This window comes from Anastrepha ludens, chromosome 5 (assembly GCF_028408465.1).
Source record: "Anastrepha ludens isolate Willacy chromosome 5, idAnaLude1.1, whole genome shotgun sequence".
NCBI lineage: Eukaryota > Metazoa > Arthropoda > Insecta > Diptera > Tephritidae > Anastrepha > Anastrepha ludens.
In genome coordinates this window covers 123831458-123853926 of record NC_071501.1, presented here as the reverse complement: position 1 = coordinate 123853926, position 22469 = coordinate 123831458, and the positions used below count along the sequence as shown (strand labels likewise).

The window sequence follows — 22469 nt, the reverse complement described above, 5'->3', positions numbered from 1 at the left end:
TTCATCTTGATTATCTCTTCGTGACAACCACTAAGCCATTTTGGCCGAGTTTAACAAAGCGCGCCAGTCGTTTCTTTCTCGTGCTAACCGGCACCACCTACACACCAAATGAAGCCAAGATCATCTCGACCATACCTGTCGTTCGCATGACAGTCAGTTCTACGTAACCGGAACGACTCGGATTTATATCCAAGGAATGTCAATCCAGCAGCAATCCCCGTACATGTATGGGGAATGTTTATGTTGCTACAACGACAACCTGATCTTGCCAACGCAGATGACGTCTTCCTCTTCCTTTGCTGCCTTCAGCTGTTACCGGATCGTATACTTTCAGAGCCGGAGCATTTATATCCATTCGGACGACACAACCAAGTCAATGGAGCCGCAGGATCTTTATTCGCTGCATAATATCAATGTCATCGAAAACCTCATACAGTTCATTGTTTCATCGAGTGCGATTCTCGCCGTCGCCTTCGCAAACGTGCAAAGCTCCAGAAATCTTCCGCATAATCCTTTTCTTTAACACAATAATAGGACGGGCATGATGAGAGCCGTATTGAGTGTTAGTTTTATTCATCGAGAGAGGACTTTACTACTGAATTGCGTACTTAGTCCAAAGTAGCACTTGTTGGCAAGAGAGTTTCTCTGTTGAATTTCAAGGCTGGCATTGTTATCGGTGTTAAAGCTGGTTCCTAGCAAGTATAATAGATTTACCAGGTTGGCCATTAGATATGATGAAAAACAAAATTGTGCGGGCAACTTCGGCTGCCACGTCACACTGCCCTCTCGTTTCACACATATCCACACACTCGTCCAAATAGTCGTTGTTCAGATGGCAACGAAATAATATAAGCGGAGGCTGTGTTGATTTTTTCTTATATCAGTAACAAATTCTCAGTTTTTTTGTAAACGCATCTTCTGTTACATCAGCCAATCAGCTGACAGCCGGTTAACGGTCTGATATTGGCCACATCTGTAAAAATCTTTCCTAGATAAACGAAGTCGCTTACAACCTCAAAATCATAACTGCCAACAGTGACGTGGGTGCCGATAAGCGAGTGCGCCGACTGTTTGTTTGACGACAGGAGGTACTTCGTTTTGTCATCGTTCACCACCAAACCCATTCGCTTTGCTTTTTTATCCAGTTTGGAAAAGGCACAACTCACAGTACTGGTATGTACATTTACAATATTGTACATTTTCATATAAAAGCTTTAGCAGGCTCATCTACATTCTATTCGAACTAATTTTAATTCAAATTCACCGATCTTTATGGTAGCAGAGTTCAAGTGTGAACGCGCATATGTACATATATAAGTTTGTATGAATGTATGCATGTAAAGGTGAACCTCTCGTTTATTGACATACATATTTTGTTGTAATATCTAAACGCTATTCTTTTTATGTTTGCATACAACTGCTGTCCAGTTTATCCAAAACCGAATTCACGCCGCAGTTTTCAGCTTAACTGCATTTCGAGACAAACTGAAGTGGGAAAGTGCAATTATTCAAATCCTGTGTTATCCTCACAACCGTGTGCCGGCTGATAATAATCTCAGCTACTGATCATTTTTGTGTACATATGTATGTATATGTGTGTATATATGCAGCGAAGCACAATTCTAAAACAGAATGAAGTTAACAAATAGAAGTAAGAGTAAAATTTTACGCTTGATCTACGTTGGCCGAAATCGTTTTCAATTGATTGTTAAAAAAAAAAGATTTTATTGGGCCTGCCATATATGTAATTGTTTTCCAAGTCTACGTCTGTTTCATCTTTCCCTCTTGTTCTAACGAATTCTCACTGACGGCATCGCATGTCGCGCCGGTGCCACTTTGTAAAACATGGATTAACCAGGATAAGCTGGTGTAGCAAAATATTGCTGTCTTTTGTTGACTGATCGTTTTGCTCCTTTCAAATTTTCAATGCAGCAAAAGTAAAGAAAAAAGAACAAAGCAACGAATTAAAAAACTGCGTTGATGCGCATTTGATCATTTGAGCCAAGGATTTTCAAAAGCGAGTATTTTGTAATTTCCTGTTTTTGATTCTCAAACAGTTTTGGGCAAAATATTATACTTATAGGTATGTGGGTAGGTAGGTAAGGCGAATATAGCCTCGTTTGGGCAAGATTAAAATATAAAAGTATCAGCATTAGACTTAACTATAAAATTATTACTTACGCACCATCAATTTACAATTTAAGCATACAATCGGCCTGTTTCAAGCGATTTGTTTTTACAATGTACCTTTCGTTGCAGACACATTCCGTATGTATATATGTATGTGTATACATATACAGACATGCACAAGCATTTTTATTATATGCAGAATATTTTCCCAGCTGTCCTTTCCACTTAAATTCACTTACATTTTTCCCTTACACCCCCTTTCTTTGTGCGTGATTCACTTTTGCGACTACTCGTACAATTAAAATCCGAAAATTGATTCCTGCTTTCGTTCATATCTGATTTCATGCCACGAAAAGGCGCGTTAGAGGATATCCTTTACACAACACTGCTATGAGGCGTGCAACAATTACTACTGCAGGGGTGTGAAATGCTTTCCAATTAACACTTCGTGCTGTACTTAAATGCGTCAGCCACTCAAGAATCTCGTTATGCTGTCAGTTGCAAGCGTTTGAGGTTGAAATCGTTGATCTAAGAGTATATCTGCGTATAAAGCCAAAAGAAGCAGCCGCTAATGAAGGCATCCATATATAAATATATCGCTTACACTTTTACGTATACAAATGTATTATCATAAGTACTGCTATTAAATTAAATTTGTTATTGAATTAAATTGAAAATTTGTTATTTTAAAAAGATTCGCAGTTGTCATAACAAACGGGAAATACGAAGGCTACCTTTTATATTTCGCACCGTTGCAAAACTACGAGTGATGACCTGTAATTCGATATTTTTTATCGAAAATTTTGATATTTTTCAGCATAAACTTACATATAACGTTTTCACTTAGGAGTTTTTTTTTTTGTACTTTTTCAGTCAGTTGAAGAATTCAACTCGTCCAAAAGATGAAATTAAATTTACGTGCCATGATTTATTACTATTTTCAACGTGGATTGTCGAGACCAAAGTGCTTTGATCAACTTACTTCGACATTTGGCGTTAAAGCAGTCACTGTAAAACGCTGGTACAACGAGCTCCAACGTAACCGTCGATCCTTACAGCGTCTAGAGTTTTTTACGTGAGTACCTGCTGGCGACAGCTTAAACCCACGGTACCCAAAGGCACACGGATCAAAACAATGAGTTGATCAGCGCCCCAAAAATGCAAAAAGCACTTAAGGTACCAATTGGCGGTGTGGCATGGACAAACTAACCACCTTGGTAGGGCTCGAGGCCTACCCATACCTCTGCCGTTCTGAAGGTCCCGGCACCTGGTTACAATACAACTCTACATCGAGCCAAAGGCTCTACCCGCGCATTAGGTTTCAACCACAGCCATCACGAAAACCTCCCCGAAGGGCCATTCCCAAGAACAGGACAGAGCGAACTCTGAGGGCTCCTGTTCCCCGTGGTACCGAGTTATGGTCTCCGGTAAGACATCGTGCCCGAAGACACTGCCAGTTGAGCACCCATACTACTCAGGCACTGGTAAACCTAGATTTTAGTCGCCTTTTACGACAGGCATACCTTACCTCGGGCATATTCTAACCCCTGCCCTGATGGGTGGACCGTCGATCCTTACAATAAGAATTTTGTGAAGGCCGGCCAAAGACGGTTGTTGTGCCCAATACAATCGATTAGTAACGAAAGATCGTCATGTATCATATCGCGAGCTAGATGCATACTTGGGCATTCGTGGGACTAACATGCATTCAATATTTCATGAGCATTTTTATAGTCAAGAAGATTTGTTCTCGTTGGATACCGCAAAATTTAACAATTGCCCAAAAAATGACTCGTGTCGCGACTGACATCAAAGCATTCAAAACAAGTATATGACATCGTAACTTAATCCAACAAAAGTTGTTCACAAATTGTCGTCAATTTCTTCGGAAAATCTGGTCATGTTACACCTGTACTACAAGAAAAATCTGAAGCAGTCTAAATCTGAGTGGTACACAACCGTTTGTTTGCCACAAGTTTACGAAGAATTAACAACCTACTAATAAGTATCACTATGCTATGGGGGAAATAGCAACTTTTTCCAAACGGAAATTTTTGCCATCCTGAAAGTAACCAAATGGATAACCAAGAGGAGATGGAGCGGGAAACAGATTGGTGTTTTCAGTGTCAGTCAGGCTGCACTGAAGGCCCTGGAGAACGCGAAGCAAACCTTAACGATTGTTCAAGAATGTAAAAAGAAGCTTAATTCTGTCGCAAGACAGAACAGGCTTGTACTTATATGGGTTCCAGGAAACTCCAGTGTTCAAGAAAACGAAATTGCCGATGAATTGGCCAACCGTGGATCATCGGTTCCCCCACAAGGTCCAGAGCCAATAATCGGAATCAGTTCCGGAGGAATCATGAATTGGATCAGCGATTATGTATGCAACTTGCATAAAGAGCGATGGTCCGGTTTAGAACGCTGCAGAGCTGCAAAATGTTTTGTGACCAGTCCGAACAGAAAACTGTCAAACTTTCTACTAAAGCTTGGAAGGAAAGGCGTTCGGTTGATGGTCGGTATTATTACAGGACACAACCCATGAGGTCAACATATGATCACCATTGGAATCAATGAGGACCCGATTTGTCGGTCTTGCTTGGAGGAGGCGGATAGCACTGGTACTTTCTCTGTGAGTGTCCTGCCTTTGCTAAAGCAAGGCTACGAGTTTTGGGTTCCGGTGTCGTGAGAGTGAGTAATATTTGTTCTCTAGAACTGGAGGATATTTACAGATTTGCCAAAGGATCTGGAAAATTCTCACAGAACTAACTATCTCTATCTCTGTCCCTATTCTTTCCTATCTCTTTCTCTGATAATTTTCTCTTTTCCTCCTTGACAATCTACCCTCTTTCCAGAGCTCTAAATAAAATGGACTTTTTAGCCTAAGCGTTTTAGAAGCCACCAAATCACTTGGTGCTTCTTGGCTCAACCTATTCAAATTTCAAATTTATTTTTTCAACCAAGGAAGAGGAATCACCTTTCACCAAGGCATTGCGAGCTCTCGTGTTCGGCTCACAAGCGAGTTTTTTAGCACTCAAAAGATCGGAAATAAAATGCGAGGTCAACGTTTTTCAACGCTTGAAGTATCAGTTGAAGCCTTTAAACGGCTCGTGTCGGAGGAGGTATCCACTCGGTGTAGCCAAAGTGCTTTGAAAATTGGTTTAAGTGTATGCAGAAATGTATTGACTTGCAAGGAGAATATTTTGAAGCACAGTAAAGCCATTTTCATTGTTATTTTACTATGTTTTCATTATTGGGGGCACAATATAAAAGGCAACCCTCGTATGAAAATATGTATGTATTTTGTTAAATTTCATTTTTATAGAAATAAAGGCGTTCAGCAAATTTTCACTTATATGTAGATGTAGATTTGTACATAGGCCATTCCTTGTCAAGTAACCCATAGCCTATGATGAGTTTTGCTTTTAGTTCTTTTTTTTCAATTTCAAAAATTTTCATAATTTTCACTTTTCTAATTTACTGAGTTATGCATGTACGGAATGGATGTAAGCTCTAAACACAATGATGATTGGCGAATTGTCAAGTTTTTTTGGAGTCTACAGAACTCGAAATTTGCAACCACATTGTGACCGTTGGTCGGTGAATACAGGTGTCAGTATGAAATAAAGTGCCGGTGCAGTTTATAAACACGAAGAAAGGTCACCAAAGAAATTCAAAATAAAAAAAGTCTGCTACCATTTAAAAGGTTATGGCTACCATTTTCGGAGGTAGCACGAGATTTTTATTAATTCAGTGCTTACTTAAAGGATCTACCATGAACGGCCAGTACAGTCATTCGCGCAAAGTGTTACTGAAGAGACTTTACCTTCAGTACCTGACTCCCAGTGACTTTTGCCCTTTTGCTCTCAAATTTAAAAAAAGAGTTACGGGACGTAGAATTTCAGGCGGCAATGAGATGAAAAAAGCCGTAGAAACCCATTTTGAAGAGAAATTTAAAGTATATTTTCCACTGTTATATATAATATATATATATAATTGGCGCGTACACCCTTTTTTGGGTGTTTGGCCGAGCTCCTCCTCGCATTTGTGGTGTGCACCTTGATGTTGTTCCACAAATGGAGGGACCTACAGTTTCAAGCCGACTCCGAACGGCAGATATTTTTGTGAGGAGCTTTTTCATGGCAGGAATACACTCGGAGGTTTGCCATTGCCTGCCAAGGGGCGACCGCTGTTAGAAAAATGTTTTTCTTAATTTTGGTGTTTTCACCGAGATTTGAACCGAGTTCTCTCTGTGAATTCCGAATGGTAGTCGCGCACCAACCCATTCAGTTTCGGCGGCCGCTGTTACAAAGGCATTATATTCACGATGTAAAAAGTATATTTCCTTTGAGGGCAGCTACATTTGAAAAAAAAGAAAAAATACAAAATCATACCTTTCATTCATTTGGGTGCGAACTTATCAACCACCTCTCGTACATAGATACTTGTATATTAACAGCTCATAGGACTCCTCTTAGTTCTAGAGTGCGTTCACAGCATGTCCTGATTGTTTGAAGATCAATTTGTAACTTAATTGAAATCCCTTTAAAAGTAATGAGATCCTCCTGCTACTCCTACACACGGAAGCCCCTTTCATATGCCTTCTTAGCATTTGCCTTGGCTAAGGTATTAACGGCAAAAGTATTTAAACTAAGCCACGTACATATTTTAATCTGCCGTTAGTTCATAATGCCATTTATGATCCTTTTAGTCTCAACACGATCGGCTACCTGAAGTTAGCAGTTTGTATCTATATTTGCCTTTACATCTCAATACATACATATGTAGGTGCATACGGCATTTGGAAGCCCTTTTGATCTTTGCCGAATCATTTGTGCTTGTGCTTAGGGAATTAGCATTCCGAGCGGGTTTGGCGCGCGCAAAAGTATTTCATGAACTCACAGCGTACGTATTTGTTTTGCGATCAATTTATTAACTAATTAAAATCCTACTTAATAATAATAGTAAACGCCTACTTTTACACACAATCGCTAACAATCACGAAATGAAGAGAATGCTCTTAGAGGAAAGGTTTAAAATGTTTAATATGCAGGGAATTGGAGAGACTTTAAAATGTGCCACCGTAAGTAACAGGCAGTTTGCTTACATCGGTATATATTGTACATATGTATATTTATGTACATATTACCGGTAGGTTAGTGTTCCTGCAAATTTTTGCAGACAAAGTTGCCTCACGGCACTGGTATTATAACTAGGCAGAATGGCATTGGTTGCAGTACAAGCGTGGACGTTATGCAAAAAAAGACTAATGTTGGTTGCACGCCTGTAAGCATGTGATGAAAAATCAGACCAGATGGTATTATGAAAACTAATTGCGTTTGTGCGTACGCCATTTGAATAAATAGTATTCATTGAAATTGTTCCGTCAGTCCTTTGCGAAAGTTTATTCCCTTTCTGAAAAAATTGTAAAAATTGAGAAAAACATGAAGTAATCCATAGAATATAATTAATATTATGTTATGAATTATACTTAATTATTTATATTTTTAACTTAACCATTCCCGTCACATATATGTATAAAATCATGACAATGTGTCTTGGTACCGAGTTCTTATATGTTTGATGGTATTTTTGTTTGTAAAGATTTAATTTATTCTTTAATTTAGTAATGTTTCCCAAATTTGCTACGATTTTCTTCAGGTTTTAGAAATAAGAGTCTCCAAAATCCAAAAACTCGTAGTTTGACAAACAATTGTGATAACCAACATGATTACAGCTCAGAGTGAGTTTAGCTTTGTCCATAATCCTCTTCCAATCTGCACGATTCATAGCAACAGACTTCAAGCTCCTAACTCGAAGGTTTTTCAGGTCGGCTATGACTGGTTAACCTTGGACTTCATCGGGCCCAGATCGTTAGAGAGTTTGTTGTTAAAAAGGTTTTTGAGGACGGCTGTCCTTCATGCGCACAGTGTGATCTAACCATCGAAGACTTTGGGATTTAACGTGTTTAACGACATAAGTTCAGCAACTCATCGTTCAATCGTTGCAGCGTATTGGGCCAACACCCTTCGAAGCACTTTTCGCTCGAACAGTCTTAAGGGGTTATACGCAGTTATGAAGCAAATAAAAGACGGGTTGTCAAGGATTTATCCTGAAGAAACTTCAGAATATTTTAATTTGAAAATTTTTGGCGGTTATAAAAGCATCCTTCACGAACGTAACAAAATTTTTTATTTATGAAAATGTTGATTATAGAGCGCGCTGCAGGCGATTTCTGGAACCTCCTTTAAAAAAAGACGATTTACGGTGTACATCGTAACTCAGGATTGGATTATCTGAAATCAAAAAACCAAACAAATTTTGTTAATATATTAGATTATCTAGTAATTAATCGTTCGGCTAATCAAAATAGTGAATTTTCACAAAATGGCAGCTTTTAAAAGAAATGATTTCGATTTTTACGTTAAAATTTGGCCGTAAATTGATTATAAAATGGAAAATAAGTATCAGATTTACAAAAGGAACGATTAATTACTAGAAAATGTATCTTTAAAGATTGAGTTAAAACGGTTGACCGATCAAACAAGCCATTTTCGAGACATCGTGTACACCGACTTGAAAAATGCCGTTTTGAAAAAAACACGTTTAAAGTTTCAATACCTACCTTAAAACGTGCCGAGGCATCTCTACATATTTAGGTATAACTCCGAAAGTATTGCTTAGATCTACTTCAAATTTCGTGCGTATACTTTTGAATATATGTACATTACAAAAATGCAATAAAAGAAATCGATTTTTTTGAAAGTCATAACTGCGTATAACCCCTTAAGCTTCTTGACAACTTAGTCTTAAAAACTATAAGTCTCCCACAAAAGAGATATTTTTCCATTCTCAGAAGATCTAACTCATGTACGAGCTTTGGATATTGCCTGTGCCATATCGTCCCAAGTCCAATGAATTGTTTTGTTTCGGTCTTCCAACTTCCTAGTCTGCTTTCTGAGGTATTCGACTGACGGTGGATTTGAATTTATCCAGTTTCACAAGTCGTTCCTTAAGATGGGCCAATTCTTTTTCCAGGTGAAACACACGCCAATCAGTAATATGATCTAAATTAAAATTTACAATGTTTGCATAGAAGCGTCAACCAAAGGACGGGCCGTCTAGGGTTCATAGCAGCAATGCAAACTTTCCATAGGCATCGGAAGAGCATCACTAGACAACTTCGCCCTCTTCCGGTCTGGCCCGATCACGAAATCTATTGCCGAAAAGTGATCACTCACACCTTTTCACGATTTTACCCAATATTTTCTTTTCATTTTGTCTTTTAGGACATAAACAAAAACAGTATTGCGTGTTATCTTTTTCAGCAAAAATTTTAATTTCTATGCTTTTGAGTATTTTTTCTTTATAATTTGCTCTGAAATTGAAAGTAGCTTTTCCAAAAGGACATCACAGATTTAGTAAGTAGCTCAAGACGGCAGACACAGGGTGAATTATACGTCTTACATCACCTTTAATTATTGCTTAATAGCAGAGCGTTAAACTTTTATAACAAAAAGAATTAACTGTGGTATTAAAATAACGTAAATAAAATACAGTGCAGTAAAAGTTATTTAAGAAAATTAATTAAGAAAAAGAGAGTAATCTAAATTAAAAATAAAAAAATTATTAATTACAATAATTAATATCAGAGTAATATAAATATTAAAGTATGTGAAAATGTGGATGTGGAAATTGAACGGTAAGTTTTTTTAAATTTCATTTATTTGTGTTTCTTTATTTTTATATACAGGGTGCGCCATTGTTGTCGTTGTTGTAGCAGCATAAACATTCCCATATATGGGGAATGCTGCTGAAGTGACAGTCCTTGGCCGGATATAAAGCCGGGTCGATCCGGTAACGTAGATCCGACTGTCGTGGGAACGATAGGGTGCGCCATCTTTTATGTCGGTATGTAAACGCTGAATAACTTTGTTAACCGATCGACTTCAACATACTTGTTTTCGATACGTCAATTCAACAACTTCAACCATGGATCGCTTTACACCAAAACAACCGAAATCGATGCTATAAAACCCGAAATGCTTGACAAGGTGATGGCAAACGCAGAAAAAAGGTCGCAGTTTGTGATTGATAATAAAGGTCGTGTATTCAAAAAATAGTTTTAATAAATTGTAAATAACCAAACCAAATAAAAATACCTCATTTATGCAAAACTTTTTTTTTTCAAAGCGACATAAAAGATGGCGCACCCTGTATATTTATGAGTAATAAATAATTTTACTTGGGTTACATTTATAGATTTCCCGCAATGCAGTTTTTACTGTTAGACAAAATTTGCAAAAACTTTGAAAACTTTTTGGCCCGGGAATTTCGTCTCGACTTTAACATAAATGGCGTTAATGGAAAGAAAGGCTTAAATTACTACTCGTACTTTTGCGATATTTTAAAGGTTTGAAAGGCAAAGAGTTCTTTGAAGTAAAAATTTGAGCTACTCCTTTATTAATTTTTATGTACAGACGCGAATTAACACGGAGAAGCAATGTCGTCAATGCTTAGCTGGCTAATTTTTGGAAACAAAAATTCAGTCAGCACTCGCCAACAGATTTATATTCATAAATAACAAATATTGTATTTTATTTATGTAAAACTGAAACAATGTAGTCTAGTATAGATAGTGCATGAACTAGTCCACTTTTTACAAGGCTAATTCTACTTATATGTATATGTGAATGAAGTTGAATTTATGTAGTCATATTTGTTCGTTGGCTTAAATTTTCACATAAATAAATTTATTCCTAATAGCTTATGTGGGCTGAGATAAGTTAGTACTACATACTTCACATTTGCAAATTTCAAAGTTTGGGTGCAACTATAAAATTGTCATATCAAATAAAGCTTATAAATTTAATAGAATAAAATCCTTACCCGCGGTTATTTTTTTCCATTCTAATACATTGGAAAACCTTTTACACAAAATACTATAGACGACCAACAAGAATAAAGGGTCCACTTATATAATTTCGCAAACGCCCCTCGGATCCGCCCACACTCGCATCTGCTTAAAATAAACACATGAATTGTCATACACTCGTAAGTAGTGGCATATGTGTGTACACGTGTCATATGTGTGTGTGTAAGTGTATTCTCAGTTTTATATTCAGCTATGGGTGGTGGCTAAGCAGGGCAGAGCACTTTGGGCAGGTATCCAAACGGGATCTCCACAAAGTAACAGTTTAAAGCAACAGCTCTATACATGTAAATATGTATGTATGTACATGAGTATGAGTATGTACACAGAAATACCTAGTGTAGGCATTTCAAGTCCCGAGCTTTGCATTAAAACAATTTTGAGATGTTTTTAGCTAATGCAAGTCTTAAGGAATTAGCAACTATACGGTCAAAACATATATAGTTTAAAATTAACATTAATATTAGTAATACTAATAATAATAATAATAATAAGAGATAAAGATAGAGCACCAATTCATACTTTGTTAGACTTTCTCCACTTTTCTACACAAATTTTGTATTGCGCCTCTGTTTTGTTGTCTTTTCAATGGCGACCTGACTTCGAACAGTCTTTGCCCGACTCATTAGAAAAGAGCTTTTTTCTATCGTTTGATATTTCATGTTCGAGCCCTCGGCTAACTTCGGGTATGTCACACAAACACAAACTCGTCTAAGACGTGTTAACTTTATATTTCGGGATTTTTAAGCAGGAAAACCGCAACACTGATATAATACAACAGTCACATATACATATTTACACCCTCATAAATGTTGCGTATGAGTTACAATGAATGTAATACGGATGAGCTTTTCTCATGTCGCATATGCAAATACGTAAAAAATCGTCACGTAAGATAAGTTCAAATTTTCAATTTACTTGACGCGAGATGTGAAACAGATTTGTCGGCGAAACAGGCGAAAACAAGTCAAAGTCCTTTTCAAATTAATACAATTTGATGTTGCGTTAGACGAAATGTGAAAAACAAAAACAATTGCGCCACACAACGCCTAAGGTTTACTTCAGCTAATCCGTGTATGAAATTAAATTGGCGAGTTATAACAAAGATTTCAATTTCCTAGAAGTTAAGTAAATTGTAATTCTTTTTTTTTTTTGGTGATAATATTTGAAATTTAATGCTTTGCAAAAATTATGTATATACATTTTCCGTTTCGTTGAAAATAAATGTGTTTATCAGAGCCACTGGTCGAAGAATAATTTTAACATTTTTAAGTAACAGTTATTCTTAAGAAAAATTGTCGTTCCTAATAACTTTCATTTTAATTTTTTTTTTCACTTTGCCTAATATAAATTATTCTAAAAAGTTAAACCAAATATTAATGAATGAATGAAGTTAGTTTGAGCGCTTCTTGATTCTTTTTGGTCCCAAGCAAATTATGTAAAAGCGTTGAATGATGATGGCAGTCTAGGTCCTCTTCAGAGTGAAACTTCGAAAAAATCGTGTTTTCATTTATTATATTAAAAAGTCATATGGGACTGCCATTGAAATGGAATTGAGGATACTTTAGGCAAAATTTTAATTGCAAGTAAACAGTAAAACGCATATCATTTTATATTATTTCATACTCATATGTGCATCAATACACAAAAACCACTTAAATATCCCACCAACTTCAAAATAAAAGAGGTCTCCCATGACCAACAAAAACAATCATGTAACTATCTTTATGAACTGTAGAGTATATTAGTAAATCTGTATGTAATCTATTACAATCGGACACTGCATTACCAATTTTATGAACTGACAGTTATGTGCCCTCTCTCATTCTTTCTTTCCTACGTCAACACATGAATTTGTGAATTTTGTTTGCGTCGCATTGCAGAATTTCTAATAGTTCACATTAAATAAAACATTCTAACAAAATGTCACATATGGTTAAAATGGAGAATGGACAAAGTCAAACCATCCAAGAGATGTTGGGTTGCATTGAACGGTAATCTAATAGTTAAATATAATATGTGCGGGTGGAGAATTCGTACATAACCTTAAACGAATATTTATGGTGGCTTTACTTTCTAAATAGGTATAACCCGGATCATCTGAAAACATTGGAGGCTTATGTAGAGGATCAAGCTAAAAATAACACCTACGACCTAGAAGCTAATCTGGCAGTGCTGAAGCTTTACCAATTCAATCCTCACATGCTAAACTTCGATATTACATACACAATACTACTTAAGTGTTTGACAAATCTGCCTCATACAGATTTTGTAATGGCTAAGTGCTTGCTACTTCCTCAACAAATGAAGGATGGAAATGTGCAAACCATAATTGATTTAGCAGATATATTAGAGCGTACTGACTTTACACTCTTTTGGCAACGTGCGGAAGTAAATCGCGCCATGTTTCGTCACATAGCTGGCTTCCACGATTCCATACGTAAATTTGTATGTCACGTTATAGGCATTACCTTCCAAACAATCAGAAAAGATTTATTGAAGGAACTTTTAGGCAGTATTGAGGGTAAATAAAACTGATATAAGTTACTTGTTTTTGATTTACACAAAATTGATTGAATTTACAGATTCCACACTAGAACAATGGATAAAGAAATACGGTTGGAAACATCAGGGCAATCTGATCGTCATTGCTGTCCAAGATGAGAAAATTAAGACGAAAAATATCACTGAAAAAATTGAATTCGATAACTTAGGTGGTTTGATGGCTCAGTGTTTGTAATTGAAACTAAGAAGTTTTGCGAACTAAATAAAAAGATTTACACGAGATAAACTAAATCTTAACAAAGCTTAATATGTTAATGTGTACCGAAGAACGGTATTCCAAAAATGAAATATATGTCAATATCATATCATAATATGAATATTAAAAGTTAATTAAATATTGCATACCAGGAGACAAAAACAACAACAACAAGTAAAGCGTAACTCCAGCACCACTCGTGGGGAATTTTTATGCTGCCACAACTACAACAACATTTGCCGTGTGCTGAAAAACTATTGAATTTTTCCTCCTATCTATCTCTAGCGGTCGCCGAAACCGCATTTGCTCATGCCCGGATTTAAAAACCTCCGAATGCATTTTTGCCATGAAAGGGGGGAGGGCGATAGTTTAACGTGACAACGTCATAAGAAAATACTGATGGAATGGTTGCATTTTTCAAAAGAAAATTTTAATTTTATTTGTTTGATAGATAATTTGTATGGATATAGAGAAGGAGGTAAATAAAATTGATCAAGTTACATTTACACAAACGTGAACAATTACGAAACATTGATCAAATTCACGAAAGATATGTTCAATTTCAATTGTGCATCAGACGTTAATAAGTCAACAACACTAAGAGGCAACATCATCGATTTGCCTTTTTCAAGACACATTACACTCGAAACACCCCCTTTCATTTCCTACTTTTCCTATCATCTCCTATTCTCAACAGAGAAATGGTTCATTACCATGCACACAAGAAGAAGGCATATGCAAATACAAATATGTGGATTTATATACAAATGCGCATATGCATACATATATATGCTCACTCAAGTAGGAGAGAGCCAGATGTCGAACGTTGCCGAATGCGGGGGCCGATTGTGCTCTTTGTCGTTCATTCCGCGCTTTCGCTTGCAGTTCAAGCAAGGTAACGACGATTGAGCAAGATAACGACACATTTTTTTGTGCGTGCAGCCGGCTAAATCGAATTATAAGACGTTATCACGTCAAAAACTTGTTCTTTACTTTGGTCCTTCTACGTTCTCTCTGAATTCCGAATGCTAGTCACGCACCAATCGATTCGGCTACGGTGGCCCTTTATTTAAATACAAAATCATTTTAAATATGAGCGGCAAAATGTTCCTCATCCGGTCATTCACACTTCACACGAAGAGATGCGACTACTTTAGGATGAAAATAACACCATCATTACTTCCTGTTTCTTCCACTGAAGCATAGGGCCTCATGAAAATAACATCTCAACACAAATTGATGTCAAAAATTTATAATTTATTATGAAAATATATGTATATAAGTCACCTAAATAATTGCAAGTTTAGAAGATGCCGTACAAAATTAAATTATTAAATTATAATAATAGTTCGAAGCTCATAAGTCTGCAGCTACGAAGTTCTGAAGTTCAACATGCTTATAAAGTAAACTACATTTGAACATTTAATATATTATATATTAACATATTGAAAATGTCTCCCTGATTCATCCAAGAGCCGGTTGCAGATATCTGACCGAAGTCGTCTTTAGGCGATGAATTATATGTTACTGGAGCACATTTCCGAAGTGATATGAAAAATCCAGCAAGAAAAGCAGTACACCAATTAGGAAGTTAGGATTGCTTCTTGAACTTTTTAAGAATAGGAAATATTTTGTCGAAAGCTTCGTAGATTTCCTGGCGAACCTTCGCACCCGTCAGCACCACTTTGCCAGACACAAATATCAGAAGAACAATACGAGGACGCACCATTCGATAAATAAGACCAGGAAATAGCTCAGGTTCATAAGAGCTGAAATTGCAATGCGTAAGTACCAGACCTTCTAGGCGTATTGGGAATTTCACATCGCATGATCCAACCATATTTTGGATTTTAAAATCTCGGAATTTCGCCTAAAATGTAAAACAAACACATTTATTTGGTCTATATGCATTTATATGTGTATAGATTCCAAACATAGGCTTATTTAAATACCTGAAATCCCAATTTTTGAATAATACGCGCATATTTTCGAGCCGCCAACCGAGAATCATCTTCACTTTTTGCGCCGGTACACACCATTTTGCCAGAGGAGAAAATCAATGCTGTAGTTCGGGGCTCTCGAATTCGCATAATTACAGCAGCAAAACGCTTTGGATTATACTCAGCATTACGCGCATGGAGCGCTATTTTTTTCAAATCTAATTTACAACATAAGTTTACTGTTGAAACTATGTTCCTAAATGGCCGAAAATTATTTTCAGTTTTATGAATGTGCTTGCTTTCTTAGAAACTTACTGCAGTTGTGGTACAATACCAGGATCAGCCGAACCTGGCGTCATTGGCGTCATAGGTGTTGCAGGACCCATCGTTTGATGAATATTACTAAGGTTGTCGGCGCGTTCACTCATCGGCACCATCGGTGACATTAAGCTTTGCTGGAAAACTCATAAATTGAATGAATGAAGTCTATTTCGGAGAAGTTTCGTTACCTACCGGCGTTTGTGGTTGCATTAGACTTTGTGGCGCACTACCATTTGTCATTGATGTGCTGGAACTTTGGTATGATTGCATTTGCTTATGCGCTGTCAGCAAAATCTGAGGCGAACTTCCACTCATATTAGAATTATTTACTGCTACGGCCGATGAAGTGCCGCTATTCAGCAGCGAAGGCATTCCCATATGATTTAGGTCATGTGTGTCCGCTGCAGGGTGATAAACAGGATTAGGCACTATCTGTTGATCAGCATCCATTTGATGGAGTGGAGTTGCTCCGATGCTCGGAATAGAGAAACCGGGACTCAACATTTGCTCCATTTTCCTATAGTAATGCGTACACTTTAAATCAGTATTTTTTTATTTTATCGCGTTTATAAATAGGCGCATTTAATAAAATCGTTCAAAGAAAGAAAGATAATAACTTCTAAAGAACAACACACAATTTCTGCCATAACCGAATAGCGACGTTTCTACGCGTTGTTTTTTATGCCACAAACAGACTGATTCGAATGCAAAAATAAATAAAGATACTATAATAGTTGTGTTCGCGTGCACGACATAGATAATAAGATGGGAGACTCTTTCATTTTGAGAGAGAGCGCGCCAATGAGGGCATTTCAAAACTTGGCAGCACTCACACATTATGGGGTTTTGAACAGCTGATAGGCGAAATGGCAAGCTGCCAGAAGAAACGTGCCAAAAATAACTGACGAAAACAGTTCGTTTTTGCTTAATGGAGAAATGACGTGTTGAAATGTTTATAATTATTTGTCTTAAAATTAATTCAATTGAAATGTAATAATTTGAATTTAAGTGAGTTTGTAGAATCCAAAGCTCGTTATATCCTTTTCGACTTCTACTTTTAATTAGTCTTATGTACATAATGTAATTTTATTGAAAACTGAGTGTTGGTTTATGTAAATTTGTATATTCGTAAATATTCTATGGTTGAAAAGCGTAGGTAAGGGAATTGCATTTGTGTTTGAGATATTTTACAAAAATTAAAGGTAATCTGCTTTAACTTATTCCTTGTTTGAGAATTTTTATTGTTTTTTTTTTTTGTTACCCACTTTCTGTGTTATATTAGAAAATCGAAATATGTCATGTTTCTAATTATAACTTATGTTTTTCGTGTTCATTACTTTATTATTATTAAATTGCTTTTGTATTTCAGTTTTAAATAATTTTATTTATTGTACATAAATTTTTAAATTTTTTGCTTGTTTATGTACATATTTCATACGGATTGTGCTTATTTTTAGTATATGTAGGTGTTTACGAGTGACATAAGGCTATTGGGCAACCGCACACTAAATACTAACCTCAATGGAGGTGTGGAAACTAAAAATTCCCAATTTTTGTTTAAAAATACCTAATTCATGTTTCTACCGGCGTGGCAGTATTGGCAAATGTTATAAAAAATGCACACTTTTCAGCGCTCTCACGAGAAAAAGAGTTTCCCATCTAGCAGAGAATGTTAATGGAATGAGAAGGAGCAAATGTTAAATGAGCTTTTTTCGAGTACTAATTTGTAGATTCATACCAGAGAATGTTAATGGAAAAAATCTGAATTCTTCTACTAGCGTGGTAAGTAAATATAGAAACCCTCCACTAGCGTGGTAAATATCTGCAATCCCCCACTAGTGCGTTAAGTTGAATTTGAAAATCCCTTAGTATGAATCTACAAACTAGTACTCGAAAAAAGCTCATTTAACATTTGCTCCTTCTCATTCCATTAACATTCTCTGATACAATCTATGATAACTTAGTACATTTTGTCTCGATATAATATTTACAATTTTCACTGTAGTGAAGGCTAATTATTAAAAATATATTTAACCACATTCAGTAAACTAAATATTGAAATACAGTTGGAAGATGTCCGGATGCATATTTGTTGATATTAAGCAAGTTTCATTAGTCCGCTTTCATACAGGGCACATTTTGTTGCTTCAATTCGTAACTTGTGAAAGAGGCGTAGGCGAGGATAAGGGAGACGTTGGGATATCTTAAAAATTATAATTTTTGAGGTTTCTTTTTCTAAATGAAGCAAGGGGCTGAAAATATATGTCTCTTAGAACGAAATTCACATGCAAATAAATGTTCACTTTAATTTTGCCACATTTTTCTTAAAAGTCTAATAGTAAACACTGATATAGCCTTCATTATTCAGGAGTAGATGAAGGCCACCGCTTTGCAGGATAAATATCTAAGCTTGGTTTTTATGAGTTTAGTTCATTTGATCCATTTAAAGTGAGACGTGATAAAGTATATATTCACGCAAAAGCGTGTATAAAAAAAGTAAAAAATAACATAAATAAATAAGTACGACATAAAAGAGCAGCATTGCCGCAACGAGCGAAAGTCGTATACAATTTTCACATCTTCGGATTACTGTTAAGGGCTATGGCTTAGATCGTGAATAACTATATTCATAGTTATTGGGCTCACACTCACCAAGGTATCGTAGTCCCTTACCGCAGCCGGTAGGATATACCAAATTGAACAAAACTTATCCCGTAGAAAAAAAGTGCGTTCTTTTGCATATTTACAGAATACATCGGTTTGCGTTCTTTGTGTTTGGTTGTATCAACACAATGTTGGCATTGATATTTTTGCATACACAACTTTACACACATCCGCGTTATCATACAATTTTTCATTGTATTATATGCCAGAAACCCCCAAATACAAATATTTAGTGCACTTATATATAATTAACATTACTCAATATTGTTTTTAAGTTATTTTATAAAAATTAAAGTTTTTCTAAGTTTATTTTGTAACTGATTTCGAAATGTACTGTATTGTGAGAGAGCTATCAGCTGACACGATTCTACGATAAAATCTACGATAGTACTGAACGGAAGGAAAGTGAAAATTCATTTACATGGGGCTCTCTTTAGTTTTATCGTATTAGCTGCCACGGACCTGCGCTTACGTTGGTGACTGTGAGCACCATTACATGTGGATTTCTCTTGTAGCCTATTCGCTTTCATCTGGATTACTGTGAACAAGTAATTTGCACTAAGAAGAAGAACTATTCAGTAATAAAACAGGGAAACGTCAATAATATATTAAATTGGTTGTGAGTGAAAAAAAGGCGAAAATAATTAAATAAGTTATTTATAAACCAGTCGTAAAGTGATCTTCTCAAAGAATACCAACAAAACATGGGTTCTGAAGATGTAGAGATTAGTTCTGGAGATAAAATCCAGAAAGGATTCCAAATAAATTATATGATCCTGCGCGACGCGGATTCGGGAAAAGTAATTTGGCAAGAAAACAAGGATTTCTCTTCGCCAGATGTTGAGCATGAGGCTCGTGTGCCAATCAAAATATTGGATTTGCGTGCAGTGTCCCGCGAAATAAATTTCAGCACCATTGAGCCGATGGAAAATTTTCGTCTTGATCAAAAGGTGCTTTTCAAAGGACGTATAATGGAAGAATGGTTTTTCGAAATGGGTTGGGTAGGTGCAAACACAACAAACACTTGGCAATCTACAATTGAAGCAGCGCCGGAATCACAGATGATGCCAGCCAAGGTATTAAATGGCAATGTCACAATTCAAACCAGTTTCTATGACAACGACACACTTATCACCAAATCAATTGTGCGCCTCTACTATATATAAGCAAATAAGTAACAACGCGACCGCGCTTCTCATCGTAAACGCCCACACATGGTGTACTTTTGGCTTTGTGAATTTCGATTTCCCAATAAATTCCGATGGTGACGCATTTAAGCGGTTTCGGGCCAAGGCTGTTTAACTTTACCGCAGATATTGATTAATTTAATTATGGTTCCGCTTCCAGTGAGCGGTGGTTGAAAACCGAAGGCAGAGATTACTTTATGCACTAATATAAGGAACTATCATAATCATTAAATCTGTACATGAATCAATCAATCCCAAAAATAGAGCATTTGGCTACTGTAATTGTTATTAATATTTAAGTAGATATATATGACCCAATAACGTACTAATTTTACATGCAGCATGTAATAAGTGAATCTTCGCTGCAAAAACGCAATTTTGTATTTGCAATGCAAACTGCAAGGCAAGCGGGTGGATAGGAAGTTGTCATTTTATTTATAACATTTTAAGTGTTTTGATTATATCAGACTAAGCACCTCTTGTATGCTTGATAGTGAGTTGATCAAACCATTACTGCATACATAGTGCATAAGTACGTATAAATGCTTATGCATTTAACAAATAGTCTATCCTAAAATGTAACTGAAACATTATTAAAATTAAAAATATAATTAATTAATAACAAGATTTATATGTTTCAATTTTAATTCATACATTTTGATTTTATACATAAAACTATCGAAAATCATAGTTTTTCGTTACAAAGTTTTCTTTTTTAATCGATAGATTCAGATTGAAGTTCTTGCTTCTAATATGTAGGTAGCACCTAGCAAATTGCAGCAACCTGAAAATCGAGTTAATGCAATATGACCATTTTCTCCTCATCAGCTACGCAAAACAAGCCGAAACTCTAATACTTTATTACAAAAAAAAATTTACGTGTATTTGGTTTTTGGAATTTAGTTGTTTGAATGCCAAATGTAAACAATCAAAATAACAAAAACAATTTTTTTTTACACATAAACCATCAGGTTTTTTTACATACAAACCATGAAAAAAAAGAAATTAGCTGCTGAACTGATATCACCTTCCTCGGAGGCATAATTAATGTGTAATGAACGAGTTATTAGTATCTTTCAACAACATTAATTTTTGCAATTTATTACATTTCAACCATCAAAAAAAACAGCGAACTCACCTTATGTGGACCCATTTTATTTTGATTCCACGGCGCATTCGTAATTCGCTTTGACAGCTATTTTTCTTGTTCTTATATATAATATAAGTTAAGACTAAAAAATGTTACTTCCTTTTATAACGGAGATTTTACTTTATTTCAAATACCTTTTCCATTTTGCATCAATAAGAAAAATTGACACCAATCGCAGCAGGCCGATGAAAGGGCGCTAACAGAAATATAGGGTGAACAGGCGAGTAGCATGGCTACTGCAAAACATGCACATACTTTAAGAAATGGTGCAGGAGTTTCAGAACCAAGGATAAGTGCACTTAGTGGTGCAGGTGAAAACGAAAATGTACAACTTGAATGCACGGCATCTCTGAAGACAAATTGGTCTCTTCCACCATTCTCTTTTGTCCAAAAACCTACTTGACATAATAATTTTAACGGAACAACTCGGATTAATATTCGGCCAAAGGTTGTCGGTCCAACAGCATTTCCCTTACATGTTGGAGAATGTTTATGCTGCTACAACAACAGCATAGTATGTATATTATTATTATTATAAGAAGGCCATTACGCACTGCGACCAGAGCTGATCTATTGTGAAAGGCCTATTTTGTATCCCTAGAGTTTTAGGCTTTTTAGAAATTTTAGCACAGTTTTGGGTTTGTTGTTCCAAAGAATGCATGGAGATACTACGATACCACCAAGGTGGTGAAGTCTTTGTCTGCCCAACGCAGGACATTCACAAAGCACATGTTCTGAGCTTTCTATGTCCATTTCGCAAAAGCGGCAGACATTGGTCTCGGATAGACCAATATTATTTAGATGGTACCTCAGGCTGCAGTGACCTGTAAGGTATCCGGTTAAAAGACGCAGATCTACTCTGTTTAGTGAGAGAAGTTTGTCAGATATTCCTTTGTTGGGACTTAGGAATAGTTTGGCTTGACGCTGACCGGCACAGTTTAGCCAGTGTGCGGCAAGTTTTCTTTCTTCCCATTTCCTAAGGAATTCATTAATGTGGCCTTTTGTCAGTCCACAGAAAGGCTCAGGACCAGTAAGTTGCATATTTACTCCTTGTTTTGCAAGGTCGTCAGCCATTTCATTTCCCTCATGTCCTTCATGTCCCGGAATCCAGCATAGTGTTACTATGTTGAGGTTTCCTAACGTGTTGAGAAGGTTTAGGCAATCATTTACCAATTTAGAGGTGATAGTTGTTGATAGAAGGGCTTTTAGAGCCGCTTGGCTATCTGAAAGTATGTAGATGTGAGTACCTCTCATTCTCCTTCTAAGGCATTCTCTCACACATATTTCAATGGCATGTATTTCTGCCTGGAATATTGTTGGGTAGGATCCCATCGGAATCGATTTTTTGAATTTTGGCCCATTGATTCCTGCCCCTGTTCTACCACTT

At 36.3% G+C, this 22469-nt stretch overlaps 3 protein-coding genes across 3 annotated transcripts; 2 read left to right on the top strand and 1 right to left on the bottom strand.

Moving 5' to 3' along the window:
* Positions 1–12880: 12880 nt before the first annotated feature.
* On the top strand, positions 12881–13855 carry LOC128863653 (eukaryotic translation initiation factor 3 subunit K). Its single transcript, XM_054102912.1, has 3 exons — positions 12881–13053; positions 13144–13583; positions 13645–13855. Exons 1-3 carry the CDS (start codon positions 12983–12985, stop codon positions 13797–13799), a joined length of 666 nt encoding a protein of 221 aa, XP_053958887.1. The 5' UTR covers positions 12881–12982; the 3' UTR covers positions 13800–13855.
* Positions 13856–15056: 1201 nt separating this feature from the next.
* LOC128863652 (TATA-box-binding protein) lies at positions 15057–16802 on the bottom strand. Its single transcript, XM_054102911.1, has 4 exons — positions 16274–16802; positions 16076–16215; positions 15773–16016; positions 15057–15690 (listed from the first exon to the last, which is right to left on the bottom strand). The coding sequence occupies exons 1-4, from the start codon at positions 16592–16594 to the stop codon at positions 15412–15414; spliced, it is 984 nt and encodes a 327-aa protein (XP_053958886.1). The 5' UTR covers positions 16595–16802; the 3' UTR covers positions 15057–15411.
* A 2508-nt stretch (positions 16803–19310) lies between these two features.
* On the top strand, positions 19311–20559 carry LOC128862964 (probable cGMP 3',5'-cyclic phosphodiesterase subunit delta). The gene has a single exon (XM_054101818.1). The coding sequence runs from the start codon at positions 19450–19452 to the stop codon at positions 19909–19911; it is 462 nt and encodes a 153-aa protein (XP_053957793.1). The 5' UTR covers positions 19311–19449; the 3' UTR covers positions 19912–20559.
* The last annotated feature ends 1910 nt before the right edge of the window (positions 20560–22469 follow it).

What these genes read in the sequence shown, in the direction of transcription:
- LOC128862964 (XM_054101818.1), top strand. Translation starts at nt 19,450, where the DNA reads ATGGGTTCTGAAGATGTAGAGATTAGTTCTGGAGATAAAATCCAGAAA.
- LOC128863652 (XM_054102911.1), bottom strand. Translation starts at nt 16,594, where the DNA reads ATGGAGCAAATGTTGAGTCCCGGTTTCTCTATTCCGAGCATCGGAGCA. An exon ending in TAATGCAACCACAAACGCCG is followed by an intron (nt 16,216 to 16,273) that starts GTAGGTAACGAA and finishes TGAGTTTTCCAG; the next exon opens with CAAAGCTTAATGTCACCGAT. An exon ending in GGTATTGTACCACAACTGCA is followed by an intron (nt 16,017 to 16,075) that starts GTAAGTTTCTAA and finishes TCGGCCATTTAG; the next exon opens with GAACATAGTTTCAACAGTAA.
- LOC128863653 (XM_054102912.1), top strand. Translation starts at nt 12,983, where the DNA reads ATGTCACATATGGTTAAAATGGAGAATGGACAAAGTCAAACCATCCAA. An exon ending in ATGTTGGGTTGCATTGAACG is followed by an intron (nt 13,054 to 13,143) that starts GTAATCTAATAG and finishes CTTTCTAAATAG; the next exon opens with GTATAACCCGGATCATCTGA. An exon ending in ACTTTTAGGCAGTATTGAGG is followed by an intron (nt 13,584 to 13,644) that starts GTAAATAAAACT and finishes TTGAATTTACAG; the next exon opens with ATTCCACACTAGAACAATGG.